At 33.2% G+C, this 19,031-nt stretch overlaps 3 protein-coding genes and 2 non-coding genes across 6 annotated transcripts; 3 read left to right on the forward strand and 2 right to left on the reverse strand.

The window, feature by feature from the left end:
• Positions 1-63: 63 nt before the first annotated feature.
• Positions 64-6,173, forward strand: LOC146534887 (tRNA N(3)-cytidine methyltransferase METTL6). Of its 2 annotated transcripts, none has more exons than XM_085193616.1 (12): positions 64-872; positions 957-1,117; positions 1,500-1,551; positions 1,900-1,947; positions 2,519-2,569; positions 2,748-2,829; positions 3,233-3,296; positions 3,955-4,002; positions 4,418-4,497; positions 4,883-4,913; positions 5,412-5,475; positions 5,924-6,173. In XM_085193616.1, the coding sequence occupies exons 1-4, from the start codon at positions 199-201 to the stop codon at positions 1,916-1,918; spliced, it is 906 nt and encodes a 301-aa protein (XP_085049742.1). In that variant the 5' UTR covers positions 64-198; the 3' UTR covers positions 1,919-1,947; positions 2,519-2,569; positions 2,748-2,829; positions 3,233-3,296; positions 3,955-4,002; positions 4,418-4,497; positions 4,883-4,913; positions 5,412-5,475; positions 5,924-6,173. The 2 variants fall into 2 exon arrangements, with proteins under 2 accessions (XP_085049742.1, XP_085049741.1); XM_085193615.1 differs by having other exon boundaries at positions 3,233-3,282.
• On the forward strand, positions 2,373-2,456 carry LOC146534888 (small nucleolar RNA snR60/Z15/Z230/Z193/J17). The gene has a single exon (XR_014878516.1). It is a non-coding gene; the product is annotated as a small nucleolar RNA snR60/Z15/Z230/Z193/J17 (small nucleolar RNA).
• On the forward strand, positions 2,605-2,685 carry LOC146534889 (small nucleolar RNA snR60/Z15/Z230/Z193/J17). Its single transcript, XR_014878515.1, has one exon. It is a non-coding gene; the product is annotated as a small nucleolar RNA snR60/Z15/Z230/Z193/J17 (small nucleolar RNA).
• Positions 4,938-10,164, reverse strand: LOC146534890 (putative ribosome production factor 1). Its single transcript, XM_085193618.1, has 6 exons — positions 9,994-10,164; positions 9,541-9,664; positions 9,272-9,435; positions 8,821-9,025; positions 7,960-8,105; positions 4,938-7,433 (listed from the first exon to the last, which is right to left on the reverse strand). The coding sequence occupies exons 1-6, from the start codon at positions 10,017-10,019 to the stop codon at positions 7,256-7,258; spliced, it is 843 nt and encodes a 280-aa protein (XP_085049744.1). The 5' UTR covers positions 10,020-10,164; the 3' UTR covers positions 4,938-7,255.
• A 4,947-nt stretch (positions 10,165-15,111) lies between these two features.
• Inx2 (innexin 2) lies at positions 15,112-17,007 on the reverse strand. The gene has a single exon (XM_085193619.1). It carries the CDS (start codon positions 16,848-16,850, stop codon positions 15,771-15,773), a length of 1,080 nt encoding a protein of 359 aa, XP_085049745.1. The 5' UTR covers positions 16,851-17,007; the 3' UTR covers positions 15,112-15,770.
• Between the last annotated feature and the right edge of the window lie 2,024 nt (positions 17,008-19,031).

Raw genomic sequence — 19,031 nt, forward strand, 5'->3', positions numbered from 1 at the left:
CCGCACTATTCTGTCATTCGGATTTTGGCTCTAGAAGAAGTTTGATCTGTTTTATTCTTAGAAGTTCTCAGTTGCTGTTTATATTTATTTCTTGTCTTCTGTTATATTTAGCGACAAAATACAACAAGAAAATGAAAGACGGTGGATATTATATTGAATACTCCATATAGTTGCCTAAAATACCGTATACATTTTACGATGGAGACCGATGAATTAGTTGCTCCTAGTGGCGACATTTTTGTTCATCGTTTAAAAGAATTGACTGAAGAAGAAAAACAACGTTTAGAATTGCAAAATGCAAGAATAATTTCCGAATCAAAAGCTTCAAGATTGGAAAAAGAGGCTAAGCGACATTGGGACATATTTTACAAGCGTAATGAAACAAAATTCTTCAAAGACCGGCATTGGACAACACGTGAGTTTCAAGAACTTATAAATTTCGAGGCTGATCAAAAGATTATATATCTTGAATTGGGCTGCGGCGTTGGTAACATGATATTTCCACTCGTCGAGGAAGGATTTTCGAACTTTTATTTCTACGCGTGTGATTTTTCACCACGTGCTGTAGACTTTGTCAAAGCAAATAAGTTATACGATGACAATAGAATGAAAGCGTTTTGTGCTGATCTTACTACAGATGATTTATTTGATAATGTTAAGGAAAATTCCGTTGATATAGCGAGTTTAATTTTTGTACTATCTGCCATTCATCCATCGATGTGGTCGAAAGTTGCAAAAGTAGCATTTCAAGCGCTTAAGCCAGGTGGTATTCTGCTATTTAGAGATTATGGTCGGTATGATATGGCACAGATACGATTTAAGCCCGGTCACAAAATTGCAGAAAATTTCTACATGCGGCAAGATGGCACTAGGTATTTTAGTGTTATAATTCATACATAAATGAAAACCAGAGTTTTATCCATAAAAGATTTTTTAATCGTATACTTTATTTACAGGACCTACTATTTTTCGGAAGATGAGCTGACAAAATTATTTTCTGAAGCTGGCTTTGACATACTTATGAACACTTATGTTCAACGCAGGACTGTTAACTTTAAGGAAGGAATAGATGTGCCCCGAATATTCGTCCAAGGCAAATATAAGAGACCAACAGAAGGTAAACATGTTTAAAATATTTTGATACATATAGGAACCAGTTGTGGGGCAGTGGTATATGTATGTGATGTGATAGGTTGTGGATTCCCCGCTTGAGGAAATAACATATTTCACATTCTGATATCTGTGCTCTGATATTGAGGTAGTGTGGCGTTCAGTTCACTCAACACAATGCTTCCAGATTTTGGCAGAAAGTGGAGAGCAGGGTGTTAATATTTTCCTCTGCCTACCCTGCTTGTTTTTACAGCTCAACATGATGAAAAGTGCTAACCATTGAGATAATAATGATTTTGCATGTATATTAGCTCTATCTGAATTGATTTCAAATAATTTTATGAAATGACATATTATTTCTTTTGTTAAATACTAAAATTTGTTTTTAGATGTTGATGCCAGTACCAGTAGCAACTGCGATCTAGCATCTACAACTATGAGGTATGAGATATAAATGCTTTTTATAATTATAATACTTCATATTTTGAATTTGAAAAAAAATATATATATATTTGAATAATGATGACAGCGCAGTGCAGCTGAAAACCTTCTGTTGCCTCACTTTTGGTTCATCTTTTAGATTAGGATCTTCGTGGTAACTTATTTGGTAATTTAATTTCATTTTATATTTATATACTAATTTTCTAATATTTTTAGTAAAATTTAGAATAGGGCCATCCAATTGTGAGGTTTGATGCAAAATATATGCTTTTTAGCATACTGAATTATTAATTTTAATTAATATTATGAACTGTTATTTTTTATTCTATTTATATTTTTTGTTGACAGGTATCATCAATGTTTGTGAGTGATCTACAAGGTTCATGTTGGATAAAGGTAAGAATATATCAAAAACAGTTTTTATGATTTAGACTGAATTTGTTAATTATAATAGTTCTGTTTATATAATACTAGAGGACGCGTGCAGCTTCGCCCGCTTATTTGCACCCTTAGGGGTGAATCCTAATAAACCATGAAACACGTGTTCAATGAAATATTTTTAAAAGTCCAAATTTCAAATCTTATAAAAATCGGTGGCCATTTAAAAAAAATTCCATACAAACTTTCAACACCCATTTCATCCCTTTAGAAGTCGAATATTGCAAATTCCCGTCTTAGCGAGCACCTACGTCCTATAAGTAACTCCTATACAAAATTTCAGATTCCTAGCACATATAGTTTCTGAGATTTCGTGATGAGTGAGTGACCTTTCGATTTTATATATATAGATAATTAGTAAACAAGTATATTATTATGAACAAATATTTTGAATGATGATCCCATAGTTCATCTGAGTACTTTGATGTATAACATGCATTGTCTTTCGCTCCTATCTGATTGTTTTAAATTATTTATATATAAATGAATTTATTATGCATGATTTTTATACTGTTTTTTTTTGTTTTAGCATGAAGTTGATTGATAGAAGAACTTGTGAAGTAAAAAAATCATTTTTAATGTAAGTATTGAAAATTTATAATTATAATTATCTATTTTTAAATGATGATCCCATAGTTCATCTGAGTACTTTGATGTATAACACTCATTGTCTTTCGCTCCTATCTGATTTTCTTTTTAATTTAGTAACAAAAGTAATTGAAATATGCCAGATTTTGACATTGTTATAAATTTTACAGCTTGTATTGGTGTACTTATACGGAAATTCGAAGAAAACAATAAATAACAACAAAATCGTACAGAAAATATTTATTGTGAAATGTAAGTGTTACTATTTATTACTTTTAATATACATACAAATACGGTACAATCTTAAGAGTCTGGCACTTTAAATATAATTCCTAAATTATTTTTGAACAAGGACTAGAATTTGCACAATAGCATGTTTCAATTAAGGATTATATTGTAATGCTTTATTAATTTTAATTCAGTGATATGAACATCACAATAATCTTTAATAGTGGCAGATTAGTGAGTTTTACTGTAATTTGTAGATATTTGTAAAAAGTATAAAGCTAAAAAACATATATGATGATTTTAGATAGGGACATCTGATTGTATAATGTTGTTAACATAACTATCCTCACTGATTTTTATTATTAATATATTTTTTTAAAAATGTTTGTTTGTTCATTGTTTTACTCACAAATGATGTTATTTGCAGGTAACACTTAGATCTGCTGTCATTGCATCTCTAATTTTTCATCAACACATGTAAGTTTCTTCAGGTATGCCAAAGAATGTTAAAATATTAAAATTAGTTAGACAAAAATATAGTGTAAACTCTATGTAACGTCACTGCAGGCACTATTTCTTGTAGCTTCTCTCTATACCGCATTTAGGAGCCCCAACAGAGAGAACTTGGAAACCTAATGTTAAGATGTATATCTTATATTCCCATTAAAAAACTTTCCTTCCCCCCATTTTCGCCAAATGTTAGAGGCATTGCGAGTTAAGTGGTGGAACTCTATGCCGCGCTTTGCCCTGTTATCAGCTAAAAAATTAAAATATTAAATATTTATACGAGTGGGCATCGACTCTCAACTGTCGCATGCTTGTACCCCTGTGCCACAACTGGTTCAAACAACAACATTAACATCCATTGTTCCTCATCACCATTTAATTATGTTAGATTTCGAGGCCCTTAAAGATAAATAGAGATTACGACGCTTTGAGGAGTAATGTCATTAAATTAAGTGCTGTGTTATTTGGAGTTTTCACTGTATCCAAATTTGCATGTTATTATTTTTTTTAAATGATGATTTTAGATAGGGACATCTGATTATGATGCTGTTAATATAACTATCCACACTGATTGTTTTAGCATTGAATTATTTTTAGTACTTATTATATCTGTTATTTTAAATAAATACATTTATTTTACAGGTACTAAAATATGAAGACAAGAAATTGATATTAGCAACTTCTAAATGGGTAAGTTTTTATTTAATATTTTAGTTAATAAATTCAAAACTTATTAAAAACTATCATTTATCAAGTTCATTTATGTATTATATGACATACCGTCAATTATAGGCTGTCTGATATTTAATGACTTTCTTTTCTTAACACTGGTAATATAACTAATTGCGGAGATTAGTTCCACAATTTAATTCAACCAGTGTCTTAATCCTGCTAAATGCGGGATACAGCGTGATGCTACAATCGTTAAATAATGATTAAACTTCTGTTATAAGAATTACATGATGACTCGACCTTTCAGGTCTCCCTCAACAGAGCGAACCCAAACCACCATGTTGACCACACACGCGTCTGATCTAACCACAGATTATTATTATAATTAAGTTTATTTACGAAAATTATATTAAATATAAAATTTTTGTTCTAGGAATTCCAAGATTTTTAGGAATATTTCAACTGAAGAAATCAAATGATCTTAAATATAATCAATCAATGCATAATTTAAATGTAAGTTACCACAAAAAGTTATATTGAAATATATATATATTTGTAAATTGTAAATGTATGTAAAATTACAAATCGAATTATTACTTACAATTAATTTTTTTTACAATAATTTTGAAAAAAGAAGAAAAAGTGGGAAACAAAAGTGTTTTAACACTGGATTCCCAGGTTTCCTCCCTTATCTTGATGTGTGCAATATACAGGGTGAATTAAAAAGAAATCTACGAAAATATTGATATGATGACTCGACCTATCAGGTCTCCCTCAACAGAGCGAACCCAAACCACCATGTTGACCATACACACGTCTGATTAAACATAGAGTTTATGTATGTATGATTTTAAATCTTCCAAGTTATTTTAAGTCATGTTTCTTTTTCTTTTTGCAGGAATGACGGGAATTTACTTATTTCAACAAAGGTATGTTAATTAATTAATTAATTAAACTTATTAAAATTTTATTTATAGTTTAAAAATTATAGACACTATTTAATAACATATTTTTCTTCTAACTAATTTAGAAGTTGACTTTCTTTAAATTTGAATTTGAATTTAATGAAAGTCATAATTAATTGCAAAGACAAAAAAAAACTAACGGGAATGTTTATACAATATTACATGTAATACATTGCAAAAGTATAAGTGATATTTTTGTTCATTATAATGATGCCAAATACTACACAAATGCATCGAAATAAATATAATTATAACACAATTTATAATTAATAATTTTATTAAATTTTTTGTGCATATAGAGTAGTAATATAAAAACACAACATGATGATTCGACCTATCAGGTCTCCCTCAACAGAGCGAACCCAAACCACCATGTTGACCACACACGCGTCTGATTTTTACATTTGTACTTTTTAAAATAAATAATGATATAATAAAAGTTCAACAGTCTATTTATTTCAGGTTATCATGAAAATTCTTCGAAAATTATGTCTTATACTAAAGTACATGTGTTTTGTTTAGACAGGTGCGTATATTTTTTAAATAAAAAATAATATGTAGTTACGATTGTTTTATAATATATCTTAATTACTAATAATGCCACATCTTATTTAGTCCTGTCGTGGCGCAGCGGCACAAGAGTGTCAACTGTAAACGCGATAGGTTGTGGGTTTGATTCCCACTTGAAAAAACAATTTTTTCATAGTTGTAAAGAAAACTTAATGGCATAGCAATGCCAATGCGGAATATTTCTATGAACTATATTCCTGTCTGCGATCCTATGAAAGCGCGATATTTATATGCGTTTTTTGTAAACCGGACAGAGAGTGACGTGGTCAAAACTGCCGAACTGCCAATGTCCAAGGCTACTTCGGTTATATAGATGCACTACAGTTCTACCAATCTACCGTAAAATAATATTATTGTTTTTTCATATGTAATTAAAAATTAACGTATTATTATTTCTTTTGAAGGTATGAAGATGGCAAAATTTTTATATGTGAAAACCCCCCCATGACTTCTACCCTTTTTCCTCGGCTTAAAAAACACAGAGGTACAAAATTTCAAGACAATAGCGAATTGATGATGGCTGTGGAGGCATTTTGGGAGAGTCAAGATAAAGATTTTTTTCCTTTTCCTAATCCTAGGTTTAGAAAGAAGATGGATTGACTTTGACTTATTAGGAGACTATGTAGAAAAATAAATTACTTTATAAACTCTAAACACTGTATTTTACTTAGTTTATAATTACTTTTGGATGACTCCTCGTAGGACGCTTTCCCTCAAGATCTGATAATAAGGGGTTATCAAGTCGATAGGAAACCGAGCTTAGAGATGTTATTAAGGCCAAGGGGGAACAACACTAATTATAGATTTAATAAAATTTTCATAACATTTTTAATTTATCTTTAGAATAAACGATGTTTGCAAAAGTTATTTTATTAGTACAAGTACACATTTCAGAATAAAATAAAATATATTAACGTTCCTTCATTTGCGAAAATCATAATCAAATTACTTGTCCCGGTAGAAAATAAAAAAAAAACAGATACTGAAATATTTAAACACTGAAATAATGTTTGCAATTGCCACAGAAGTACAAGTAATGTACTTCTTAGAAATAGGGCTATCCCCGGTCAACGGATTTTCTTTGTTTGCGACAGACCCTGTATTTTTTTGTTATACTTAAAATATTCACATAGCAAATACAAGGGACTAAAACAAATATTAAGAAACTAAACATTAAGACGACTCAAAATTATAAAGGAAAGGCAAAGCGGAGCGATTGCGCTCCTTTCACGGAAGCAGCATATAATATAAAATATTTCAAATTCAATCAAGTCTACGTTGAGACATAGGAATATTATTTTTATTCCATGATTTTATCCATATTGTATTAAGTACGTGTGACGCAGTTACGAATAGGTATCAATAACGTAAACGCCTACCTACTACTACAATATTACTAACGTTGCCGATTTGCCACTAGATTCTTAATAAACATACCCGAACGAGAAAGGGATATCTTTCGTTCTCTTTTACGCAATTACCTATCTATACTAATATAATAAAACAGAAGACTGTTTAAACGCTAAGCTCTCTGGATCTAACGACTGGTCCGATTTACTTTATTTTTGTTTTGTGAAACTTCTAGAACCCCGTTATAAAATTAATAAAATTAATTACAATTTACTGCGATAAATTCTAAATATAGAGTATCAGTCTACCAAAATATAACGCTAAAAGTTCATCAAATAAAAAAGAAACAAAAAAAAAATACAAAATGTCGAGGCATAATCTGTGTATTATAAAAAGAATCGTCTTCTCGATGTTTCCATTTGGTGTCTCCGCCCTGCAATGATCCACTCGTAGTCGCCCGTCTTAGAGTCAAACGTGCCTTGTTGCAGGGAGATCAGTTTTAATGTGAAACGTGGACCTAATTCACGTAATTTTGCACGTCTGCCGTCCGTTGTGAATTCATATCTGTAAAATATATAAATAATTATTAAAAAATAATATATGATACAAGTAAATTTACATTTCTGTTTATGGCACAGGGGTACGACTGTAATGGGGCGTGCGATTGTAAACGCAACAGATTGTAGCATTCGGAGACACTAGAGGAAATGAAATATTTAGTATGTTCAATATCCTCGAGGAGGCAACGAGGCAAAGCGCGGCGTTGACTCAACACGGAATTCCTCCTAAAAAGTTGAGAACAGAAGTGTCACTCCTCTATCTTTGTCCAGGAATATTCACGAAACAAATACATTTAAAATGAAAATATTGTGGACGTAAACGAGATGGTTTTAGGTTCGAATGGTGGTAATGCATTCATTCAATGAATTATTTGTGTAATATAATGTACTGATGTGGTAACATTGCAATGACACCAATCTGATTGGTAATTAAGAACAGCTCTTACATTAGGCGTTTTGTGTGCTGTCCTCCTTGCTATAAAACTGTTATTAAAGAATCCAATAGAATTTTCAAAAAAAAAAAAACAAACCTATGATGCCTAAAGAATATATAATCTCTCTGATTGTGGAAGGTAACAGCTCGGCGGCCGCGGAACTGCGGCTCATAGTGGAACAGAGCGCCGAGCATGCGACCCACCGTCATACCCAAACGCGTACTGAAGTTGTTGAGAATTACCTTTTAAGTTAAAAAAATAATAATTTATAAAATTAAGTTACTTTGTAGATATCCCCACTCGAGGAAATTATATATTTATTTAAATTTATAATATTATTTCTTCGCTCTGGTGTCGAGGCGAAGCGCAGCGTTGAGTCCCGCCACTCAACACGAAAAGTCTCCAGAATTCATCTTAACTCTACGTTCATTCTAGCTACCATTTGGAGTGCAGGATACAGTGTGAAGCTGACTTAAATTTGATTTTTTCAAAGTTATTTTATCATGTAAAGGAATATTTATTTCGGAAAAGAAATATAAACTTAAATATAACTAAATCATCATTATCATAAATCATAACTAGTGTTATGAATGTCGTAGATTTTTTCAATTATAGTTAATATTGAACTCACTTGAAATAATAGTTTTAGCACTTTTTATATCCCTATAGTTATGCATTCAATCCCTGCTAAGGGGATAATTATTTTCATTTCCTACCAAATTCGCTGCCCACAAGGTATAATTATGTTGTGATCAAGCTACATCAAAATTTAGTTACATTCTCATCTTTGTAGAAATATCTTTATGAATTTATGACAGAATGCTATTATAAAAAGAATGGTATTCTTTTCTAATGCTAATCGTTCATTTGTTAAAATATTTATATATTTTGTATAATAGTATTTTTTTCTAGGTTTTTTATGAATAACAAAAAAATGTAAAAAAAATTCAAACATACTTCAGGTCTATGAGCAGTGATTTCTCTATGATCTTTTTTAAGTTCCTTAGTTATTTTGCAGCTGGATAATCTAAAGTGGGCTGTTGGTCCATTTGGTAAATGTATTAAAAGGAATCCATTCGGCTGTTTCTGATTTTCATTTACTATTATAACATCTGTCATTTTTTCTCTGATAGCTGATTGCACTATTCGTTTAACTGATGACCTGAAATTAAATTTATAATTTATTTTTAATTAGAATAAATCTGTTTAAAAATGATGAAGTAAATTAAATATTATGGTGTTTTGTAAACAACACAATGCAATAATTTCCAAGCTTCTTTAATTCAATATAACTGTAAAAAAAATTATGTCATATAAACAATTGCAGTATTGTACTATTTATGCTATAATGTAATTAATATATATCTGCAGTATATGTTATATACACATTATATAACAAGTTATTTACCTTTGTCTATACCTAGATAAGGCATTTGGTATAATTCGCGAGAGTTCCTTGCCAAATATTCTAGTTTTTGAGTGTGGATTGTCAGAATATGTTATTAGTACTCTGGGCTCATAAGAATTTTCAAAATATGATGACATTTCATCTAATTCTATATCTTTTTGTGCCTAAAATGTGAAAAGTATTAGGAATGTATACAAGTTTTTAAAGATTTATTTTAAATATCTGTACAAATCATACTTAAATGGTATATAAATAGAAATTAATGTTACCTCTTCCTGTTCTTCCGCTTCAGCATTAACAAGCATAGTCTCATCTTTCTCTCTAAGAGACTCCAAAGTGTGAGGTATTTTTTTAGGAACATCATCACCTTCTTGCTTCTTTTCCAACTTACGTCTGTAAAGAATTATAGTTTTAGTTTCATATTGTAAGGATACAGATGTAGGAACATCTAGCAGGGTAGGCAGAGGCACCTAATGTTAAGATACTATTGTCGACTTTCCGTAGAACTAAACGCTGTGTTTTGAAAGGCTTATTTCATGAACGTTATCTGTAAAAAATTTTAAAAAAAATTCTATGAGTAACTGAAAAACTCATAACTATAACACATTTTCTTAGTAGTCTCTCTTAGTAGTCTCTAGTTTTTTGCCTAAAAATACTTTTACTTGTCTTAAAAACCATAGTAGATAGTACACGAGACATAACCTTTAAATATAAATACTTACTTTTTCTTGTCTTTTCCTCGTGCCATTTTTAAAGTGTTGTGTAACTTGTAATCTAAAACTACAACTGATTCTCAATATTACTTATTTTGTCTTTATTCTAAACAATACATCTGGCTACAATAAGTTTTTAAATAGAAGTTACTTGCGTGTTTTCGTACAAAATAAAAACGACTTATGAGTTATGACAGTTGAAATTATTATTGCCATATAAAAACATGTGATACAGTATTGCAAAAAGGAGACTAATAAAGAAAATGTAGATGTTTGATATCAATTTCTTATTTTTATTTCTTTATATATGTATACATTGCCAAAACATTTTCGCTAAAATCGTGATATTGTAATTGCAAATAATAACCTACTACTCGCGACTCGATTAGGATTTATAATTGGTGTGGTGAATCCTGAAACTTTACAAACACATATATTTAGATTTTTTTAAAATAAATTTTCTTGTGATATTACTTATTTATTATTAAACGGCCGCGCAAGCGATTTGAGGTGAGCGATGTGGGAAAAATATCATGCCATATAAACTTGTATTAATGTATCATTTTTTCGCTTTGGTCTCTATGAAAAACCACGCAAAGCCTCCAGAATTCGACGTAAAATGGGGAACGGAGTGTCTTAACACAAGGTTCTGTCTGTCTACGATGTCCTAGTTTATTTAAGCGTTTGGAATTTGAAAAATAAGTACACAAATTTTAAAAAATATAGGGATAGTTATCATAAGTAACTGCATCGATACTTTATCTGATATCTAATCTGATATACTTACATTCGTACGTATTACAAGGATGTATGTATGTATCGAATAAATCATTAAAATTATGTTTGAAGGAACTGAACCACAGTATGTAACTATTGGTTCTTCGGTCGATATACGATATTAATTATCTTCAGAATAGGATTGAACCTATAAACATCGACTATAGTTAGGAAATATTTTTAACATTTTTAAAGTGTTATGTTATTCACTTAGGAAACAAATATACTTTATAATAACAGTTTAAAGATGTTAAAAATATTTTAATAAATAGCATTCCCTCTTGCCAGACGATAATTCTTAGCAATTATCTTTGTGGAGTGGAAAATTGTAAAAATCTCCCTACAGAGAATAGTAAGTTAATAAGTTAAAAGTTGTAAGTAACAAGCGTAAAAGAATTTCGACGTAGCTTGATGACAACGTATGGCTTAGTTGTCGGAGCGCCTGGACTGTTTCCAGGAGGCGCGGGTTGGTGTCCCGCTACGTTCAAATTTAATACATTTTCTACATAGATATAGTTATAAATTTCCAAATAAGGAACAACGGTGCCGACTTATTCTTATATAAAAATATCAATCTTTATTCTCTCTCCAATCCAATCTCGTTGCCGTAAATCAAGTTTCAGAAAAGTTATCACGTTACCTATATTATTACCTACATTACCAATACTAATGTACTAACATGATATATCTGTTTATATTTTTAGATCATCGTATTGTTTACCGTATCGTATTATAAACATAATAGATGCCAGCTGACGGTCGTTAGGCATCTGAGCGCGATAATTGTCTTTAAAATCACATGTTGATGATGTCTCCAAGCACAATGGAGTATATGTACTTATAGTACTACTAATTCTTTTAATTGAACAATAAAATCGACTCGACGTACAGTTTAGAACGGTAGTAGGTCACGTGTGACGAATAATTTGTATACCATGTAGTTTTATAATAATTGTACATTTAAAAAAATCTGCTTCACGCTGTTTCCATTAGCGTATCTAGATATTTTCTCGGGGGGCTGTACTTTAGGTTTGAATAGATATATTCGTTTAAATGTTGTTTTTTTAACTTTTCGGGGTAGATTTTAACTTAACGGAACTTAAGAAACAAGTGTCTGAATGGAAACAGAGACTACCCTGCTATGTGCAGGATTTCTTATTTAGCTTCACGCGAGCGTGATGTTAAAATAAAATAATCATATAACCTTATATGCAATTATGTATACAACACTAGTGCTATACTAATTACGTGTCTAATATGCTAATATAATGCAACGTCACAGTGAATGCAGGTGTCCGTCATATGAGACGCGAGCGTCAGGGATGCAACACATTATAAGCATTTACTTAGATTATGAATATATTTATATGGAATTACTTATTCATTTATTTTTTATACAAGAAATCTAATGATAATTTATTCTTTTTTTACTTTTTGTTCAATTCGAGTAGCAGTGGTGCTGGATTTTTTACCAAGGAAGCAAAAATAGTTTGAAATATTTGCTTACCTATTAATATTTTTTCAGCGGTAATCGAACCTACATCCATTGAAAGTACAATTAAATAATTTTGTATAAGCAGTGGTGCTGGATTTTTTACCAAGGAAGCAAAAATAGTTTGAAATATTTGCTTACCTATTAATATTTTTTCAGCGGTAATCGAACCTACATCCATTGAAAGTACAATTAAATAATTTCCATGTATGGCGTCTGTTATTTATTTTTACCATATTGTGGTCAGTAGTAGTATTATCATAATTACCTTATTTATATCTTTCTATATTATGTAAGTGTGGGTCCCTGCAGGTACTTATGGGATAGTTATGGAGGTTGTTCAAATATTTAGTAAACTTTAATGGAATTTATTATAAAATCAACAATTATAAGATCCTATTTGATGATGGCCAGCCCTATGTAACATTATATTTTCACATATTGATTCGTGACTGTAACATCAACAACGCGCCCTATACGTTGGCTTTGTTATTCTTTATCCTTTAATGTTTGCAGTTTTCTATCTCGTTTATACTATATAGTCTCAGTGTCTTTTTTTCTTAAGGAAACTGTTTGTATTTATACATAATACATGTAATTTTGTCAAAATATTTCGAATTCGGTTAGATAGAGTGAGAAGTTTGTACAATGGAGTAAATGAGTGGCCTCTTAAACCTCCACTTGGGTGCATGTCCCAGGCTCTGAGCTCTTCATCCTGTAATGTGTTGGACATCCTCACAGTGAACCATCTCCGCCACCTTCTGGTCTACATTTAATATCTTTAACCTGGGCGCAGAATGGAAAAACGAGTCACTTAACTGAGGCCATTCTTAGTGCAGGGGCACATACGTGCGTCTGTAAACATGAGAGATGAGGGTTCAATAGTCACTCGAGAAAATTAAATATTTAATATTTTCATTTTCTTGCTCTGGTGACGAGTGTCCTAACACTAGGTAATAGGTTCTCTTTGTCTGCCCCGATTTAGAAAATATATTTAACGATCGTATTTTTTCTTTTGGTGTTAATGTAATAATAATATGTTTTAATTTTATTATTATTTATAATGCGACTCCATTTTAGCAGTATCATTATCGTTATGTGAAGCAGTAAAAACAATACAAGTTTATTGGTTAAAATGAATTCGCTTTATTAAAATAAAACTGTTTTCCTTAATAAATTGTATGATTGATATTTTATTACTTTTTAAACTGTTAAATAAGTAAAAGGGATAAGGGATAAAATAAAACAAATGTCAAATACGAGGCCAGTTTTGGCGCAGGGTAACAAGTGTGTGAGTGCGTAAACGCGACATGTTGTGGGTTCCACTCGGGGAAAATGAAATATTTACTATTTTCAATTACTTGTTCCGGTAACCAGGCGTTGCGTGTTTTTGCAAAAAATAATTTATTATAGAAACATTTTCACGCTTATTACCGCATAGGCCGAAAAGGGGTTCGAACCTCTGCGGCCTCTGCCTACCCTGCTATGTTCGGGAACAACATGAAGCTTATAGTAATAAAAAATACCTAAGGCTTAAGACGAAAGACTTTGTATGCCAAATTATTCAAGTAAATCAGTATTTTTTTCAAAAATAATAGTCAAGTAAGTTCAAACATAATAAATAGACAAAACGGCTCTTCTAAGAACTTTGTTGTTTGTAGAAAAACACAAACAAAGCCTATCCGTGTGAAAGTACTTTAAAAACCAGTCAGGTACGGGTACTGGTATTTCGAAGAATTTTACGCTTTGGAATATTAACAGGTAAATTGAAATTCATTTTTATGAGTAATTTTGAATGTTACGAATCTTCTATTCATTGCTTCGGCTCAAAAATATTTCACAATTTAATAAAAAATGCTTCCAATTATTTGGCTGCGGGTTCAAGTCCTGGCACGTTCAAATTTTTATACAAGTGAAAGATATTAAATGCGACGAAGATTTATGGAACAAAACATCGGTAAAGCTTTTATTTGTTTAAATATTTGTTCTTCAGCAAACACAGCCGGGAGTTGAGGCCAGTCCTGGCACACAGGCGATAGAATGTAGGTTCGATCGTCAGTCGGGCCTCGATCCTCCAATATTTAATACTTTCATTTCCTCACTCTGGTAACGAGGAAAAGCTTGGCACTCTCAAAGTCTCAAAAAACAATGTCTCCAGAATTCAGAACTCAGGTTGCCTCTGAAACGAAAGTGACTGCAGGTGCACCACAAAGTTATATAAAATTATAAGAATTTATTTTTTAATATTACGCAAATTATAATTACAATAAATTAAACATCGAACAATTAATTTACTACTTGATTGTGTAACAAAGAATGCTGAATGGTAATTTTGTTAAAATATATAAATGTTAATTACAAATTACATGTTAAGCATTAATAAAACTAATTTACCTACCTATTAAATAATCGTTTTATATACTTAGTCTTTTTAATTCTGACTTATGAAAAAACAGTGTTTTATAATTTGTCATGTTAGACATGACAACTTTAAAGAGGTTAAAGATTTTTTTTTACTCATTGTAATATTCATAACATTTTAAAAACCTTTTAAAATAATAAACAATTACGTAGGGCTTGTATAATAACTGAAAGAGAATTAAATACAACAATAAAAGCATAAAATTTTGATTGTACCACCATTGTGCATTCAGCCGTGCATTCCTCGTCGTCCGCCGGCAGATGGCGCTGACAGGCGCGTCACGTTGGAACAATGAGCACGGCTCTGACGGCTCGAGGCTCGCGCTCTCAGCGGATCTGGTTTTATACACCACGCATAGATGGTTTGCTTTGTCTTAATCGTACTCGTCCGATCATTACCTATTCGTCTAATTGGCAAGCGGGCAATAAAACAAAACTGTTTGGCAGTAAATATATTCAGAAAATATTAACTATAATCGACTCGATCTCGTCGGTATAAAAAATGTAGACACATGTGTCAATTAGTAAAAATTACAATATTGTCGCTAACCAATTCCAATAATTGATCTCTTAATACTAATAGTAAAAGTTCATTATTGCTTTATACAATATCGCATCGAGCAAACGTTCGATAACAAACAAATTACATTAGATAACTAACTATCTAAAACTTAGGAATAAGCCGTTAGGCACTCGTTCATTCTTCGTCACGATAAACACTTAATTTAGATATAATAATAATTACATATCACAATGAGACGTCCCTTTAACGTAATTCACTCGCACACGAACAATACAAAACGAAGGCACGAGATCTGCTATCTATTCTACGACTACTGTAGACATGCCCTACAAACGTTACTCTAAATGCACGCGTGGTAGAACGCATCAGTCAAAGTCGGCCTGGAGTAGGTACTAACATACATATCAGTAGTATAAAGTTTTAAAGCGGTTCTGGAATACAATGACTGGCCCGGCGGAGGTCGTTCCCCGCGTCGGGTGTAGGTAATGGAATGTCGGCACGCAGTCAGTGCGCCGCGCGGCCGCCACCCGCCTTGCACTCTCGTCACCACTACCCGCTGGCCACTAGCGCCCACTACACAGTGTCCTTCCCTTCGAACTTCTTCGCCAAATCGCTCATGAGCTCCTTGTATATGAGTGGATCGATGTTCTTGCCGAGTTGGTAAAGTACAAACCAGTCGCCGATTTGTAGCTTGCGGGCTACGGCTTCGACTTGATCCTGCGGGGCGAGGCGGCTGCGCGCGCGCAGCAGGTATAAACGTACACGCGGTCCGGCGACCACACAGGCGCGGTAGATAAGGGAGATGCCGCTGAGAATTGACAGAATAATGAACCAGAACCACAGGAATACATAGATCTTCTCATTTACAATATTCAATGGTAGTACACACAGCCCGTCGAACTTCTGCACGGTTCCCGAAGGACCGTATTTGTGGAATGTGCATTTTGTAACTTTAGGAAATACTCGAGCCATAGGGTCCTCTCTTTCTTCCGGTTCCATCTCGGTGAAACGAACAACATCTCGTCCATACGTTGAGAACTCTCCGTCCAAGAAAAAGTCCATGAAGTAAATTTGTCCCACAACATTTATAAAATTCAAAACTTCACAAATAAAGAAGCGGAATGCATAAAAGTTTTGCGTATGTAGGTTTGTGTGAAAGTAGTCCACAAGCAACTTCTTACGGTCCGATTTACAATTTTCATCGACTACAGGGGAATTTAAATCCAATACTAACATTTTTACACGGCCACCCTCCCATGTCTTCCACAGATAACGAGGCACATAAAACAGAATAGCCTGGAAGAATAGCACAAAACACACCCACTGGTAGTATTTGTGGTATTTCACCTCATCCTCTCCTTCAACGAGACTCCCGACGCCAGGCGCGGGCATGTCCTTCCCGACGCGCCCGACGAGGCGATTAGGGATCGTAAACGTCGAGTAAATCCAACAGTAGGTGTCCATCACTGAAAATGGGATTTCATCGACGATGCAGTCAATGGGGTCCCCGATGTACTGGCGAGAGGTGACCAGCAGCGAGAAGGCGATCAGGATGATCACGGTGGCTTTGTAGTGTAAACGGAACACATTGTTGTCGATGCACACAGAGTCTAGCTTGAGTAGTCCCTTTACGGAACCGAAAACGTCAAACATGGCGGTTGAGTTTGCCGCGGGCGCGCGGCGCGTCGGTCGCGGTTGTCGAAGTGTAGGGCGTGCGCTTCGCCCTCGTGCCGAGTGCGGAATGCTGGCGGCTGGCGGCAGGCGGGGTGAGGCCCGTGCGGCGGGCCGGGGCGGCGGCGGGCTCCCCTCGTCCGCAGTCTCCGCTCGGATCAACGACACAACACTGACCCTATTTCCACCTATATTCGTGGCGTCATCTGGTAGCCGCCGCCGCTAGCTACGCCGTACGCGTCTCAAAACAAGCATTAAAATTACTTGCGGCATTACGGACGACGAGCACAATTAAATACGCACTTATCTATTGATTGCATCATTTAACGAGTTGCCGATGAGAGCGACCGCGGGACCGTGGCGTGATGGACCCGATACACTGATCACATTTTAAGAAGTCCTTTTCTTTTTTTAAGCAGGTTTCGTAGTACAAAAGAAGACTATCGTAATACAACAACAAATTACACTTACGTTACTATCAGTTTAGGAATGCAAACAATCACAGAAACTTTAGTATACGCTCGGACGGACTTCCAAAAACTCGACACATATTTGTTCAGGGAGCAGATTATGGCCGCGGCGGTAAGGGTGATAGGTAAGTAAGCTATTGTGTGACACCCCAGTCCCCACAACGCGAACACCGGCCATACCCACTTTTTTTAGTAAATATCTCGCATTCAAATTTATCTCGGCCAAGTGCTTGGAACAGAATGAACAAAATGACAATGAAGTACGAACAAAGTTCAAAGTCGCCTCACCTCGAGCAAATGCAATAATTTAATATATACAACGTATGTAATACGTCGCTTAGGTTCTAGCTAATAGTTATTAATTAATTAATTTTAGAATTTTAAATTTTACTTAAAAAAATAATTATTTTTAATAACAACATTAATATAATTTTTTAATTATTATAACTTGGCTATAAAACACCTGAGCCCAAATTGGGCTCGTTAATATTATTATTACGTTTATATTATGAATACAAAATGTCTTGAGTGGTGGAACTACCTAGTACTATTTTTAATTTATTATAATTAGTCATTGTGTATTAATATTTCCTTTGTATTTCTCTTTTTCTATATGTATATATTTCTATGTATATTTATATGTCTAGTTATAAAAAAATAATTTCATGGTTAAATAGTGTTATCACGTACAGGCAGGTAGATTTATCACAAGTTACTGCGGCACTATTTTCCTTAATAACCTTTCCCCGTATATTGGGTACTGGGTATATAGAAAGGATCCTGCTGTTTGTCCACCTAAAAGGATTTTTTTAGCTTCACGCTGTATACTGCACATACCAAGGTAGGCAGATGGAACCTAGGAACCTAGTGTTGGGGCAAAAGTTAAATATTTCATTTCCTCGAATATGAATCGAATCTAAAACCATCTCCCACAATCGCACGTTTTTGCCCGCTCCTGTCTTCTGCCAACGGCTGGCCTCATAAATGGGAAAATGATAATTATTTGTTTCTTAGAATGGGGATCGACCACGACCATCCCGCGACGTCAACGTGATCAACGATACTAGACCAATTATTAATATTACTATATTTAGATTAGTTTATAATATCTTAATGAATATAAGGCATGTTCCTAAATATACCTAATTGCTCGACCAACTTCCTAATCGTTATCTAAAGGGCCAATGAAACAACACTCATTTGTCGTATTCGTGTGTCGTGTCGTCGTATTTATCTTATGATAATAGCGTTTACCTATTTATATTTTAGGAATTTGGAATATTTCTAGAAATTGTGAGTTATATCTGTTATCACTGACGACCGACAAAACTGATTGCAATATATGTATGTACCTCCAGTATTGTTTAATAATTTCATGGAAATTGTTAATATTATATTATTTGAAAACATTTCATTTCATCAAATTTAAATTAGTTTAACAAATATTTTTTTATCAAATATTTATCGTTATCTTATATTTTTAAATCTTGTAAGCACACATAATTGTACTTTGGTTGAGTAACACTGATTATAATTTTTTAACGCTTATTTTAAGTTAAACACAAGATGGTTATGGGTCTAAATCCCACTTTAACTTTATATTTTAATTGGTTCCATTTGCTTTGTCCAGTTGGACAATGTGCGGCGTTATGTTCCGCCAGTGATTACGTAGGATCTTTATTTAGGCTCTTCA

Source organism: Heliconius melpomene, chromosome 11 (assembly GCF_056956725.1).
Source record: "Heliconius melpomene rosina isolate 202511_hmr_F chromosome 11, ASM5695672v1, whole genome shotgun sequence".
Lineage (NCBI taxonomy): Eukaryota > Metazoa > Arthropoda > Insecta > Lepidoptera > Nymphalidae > Heliconius > Heliconius melpomene.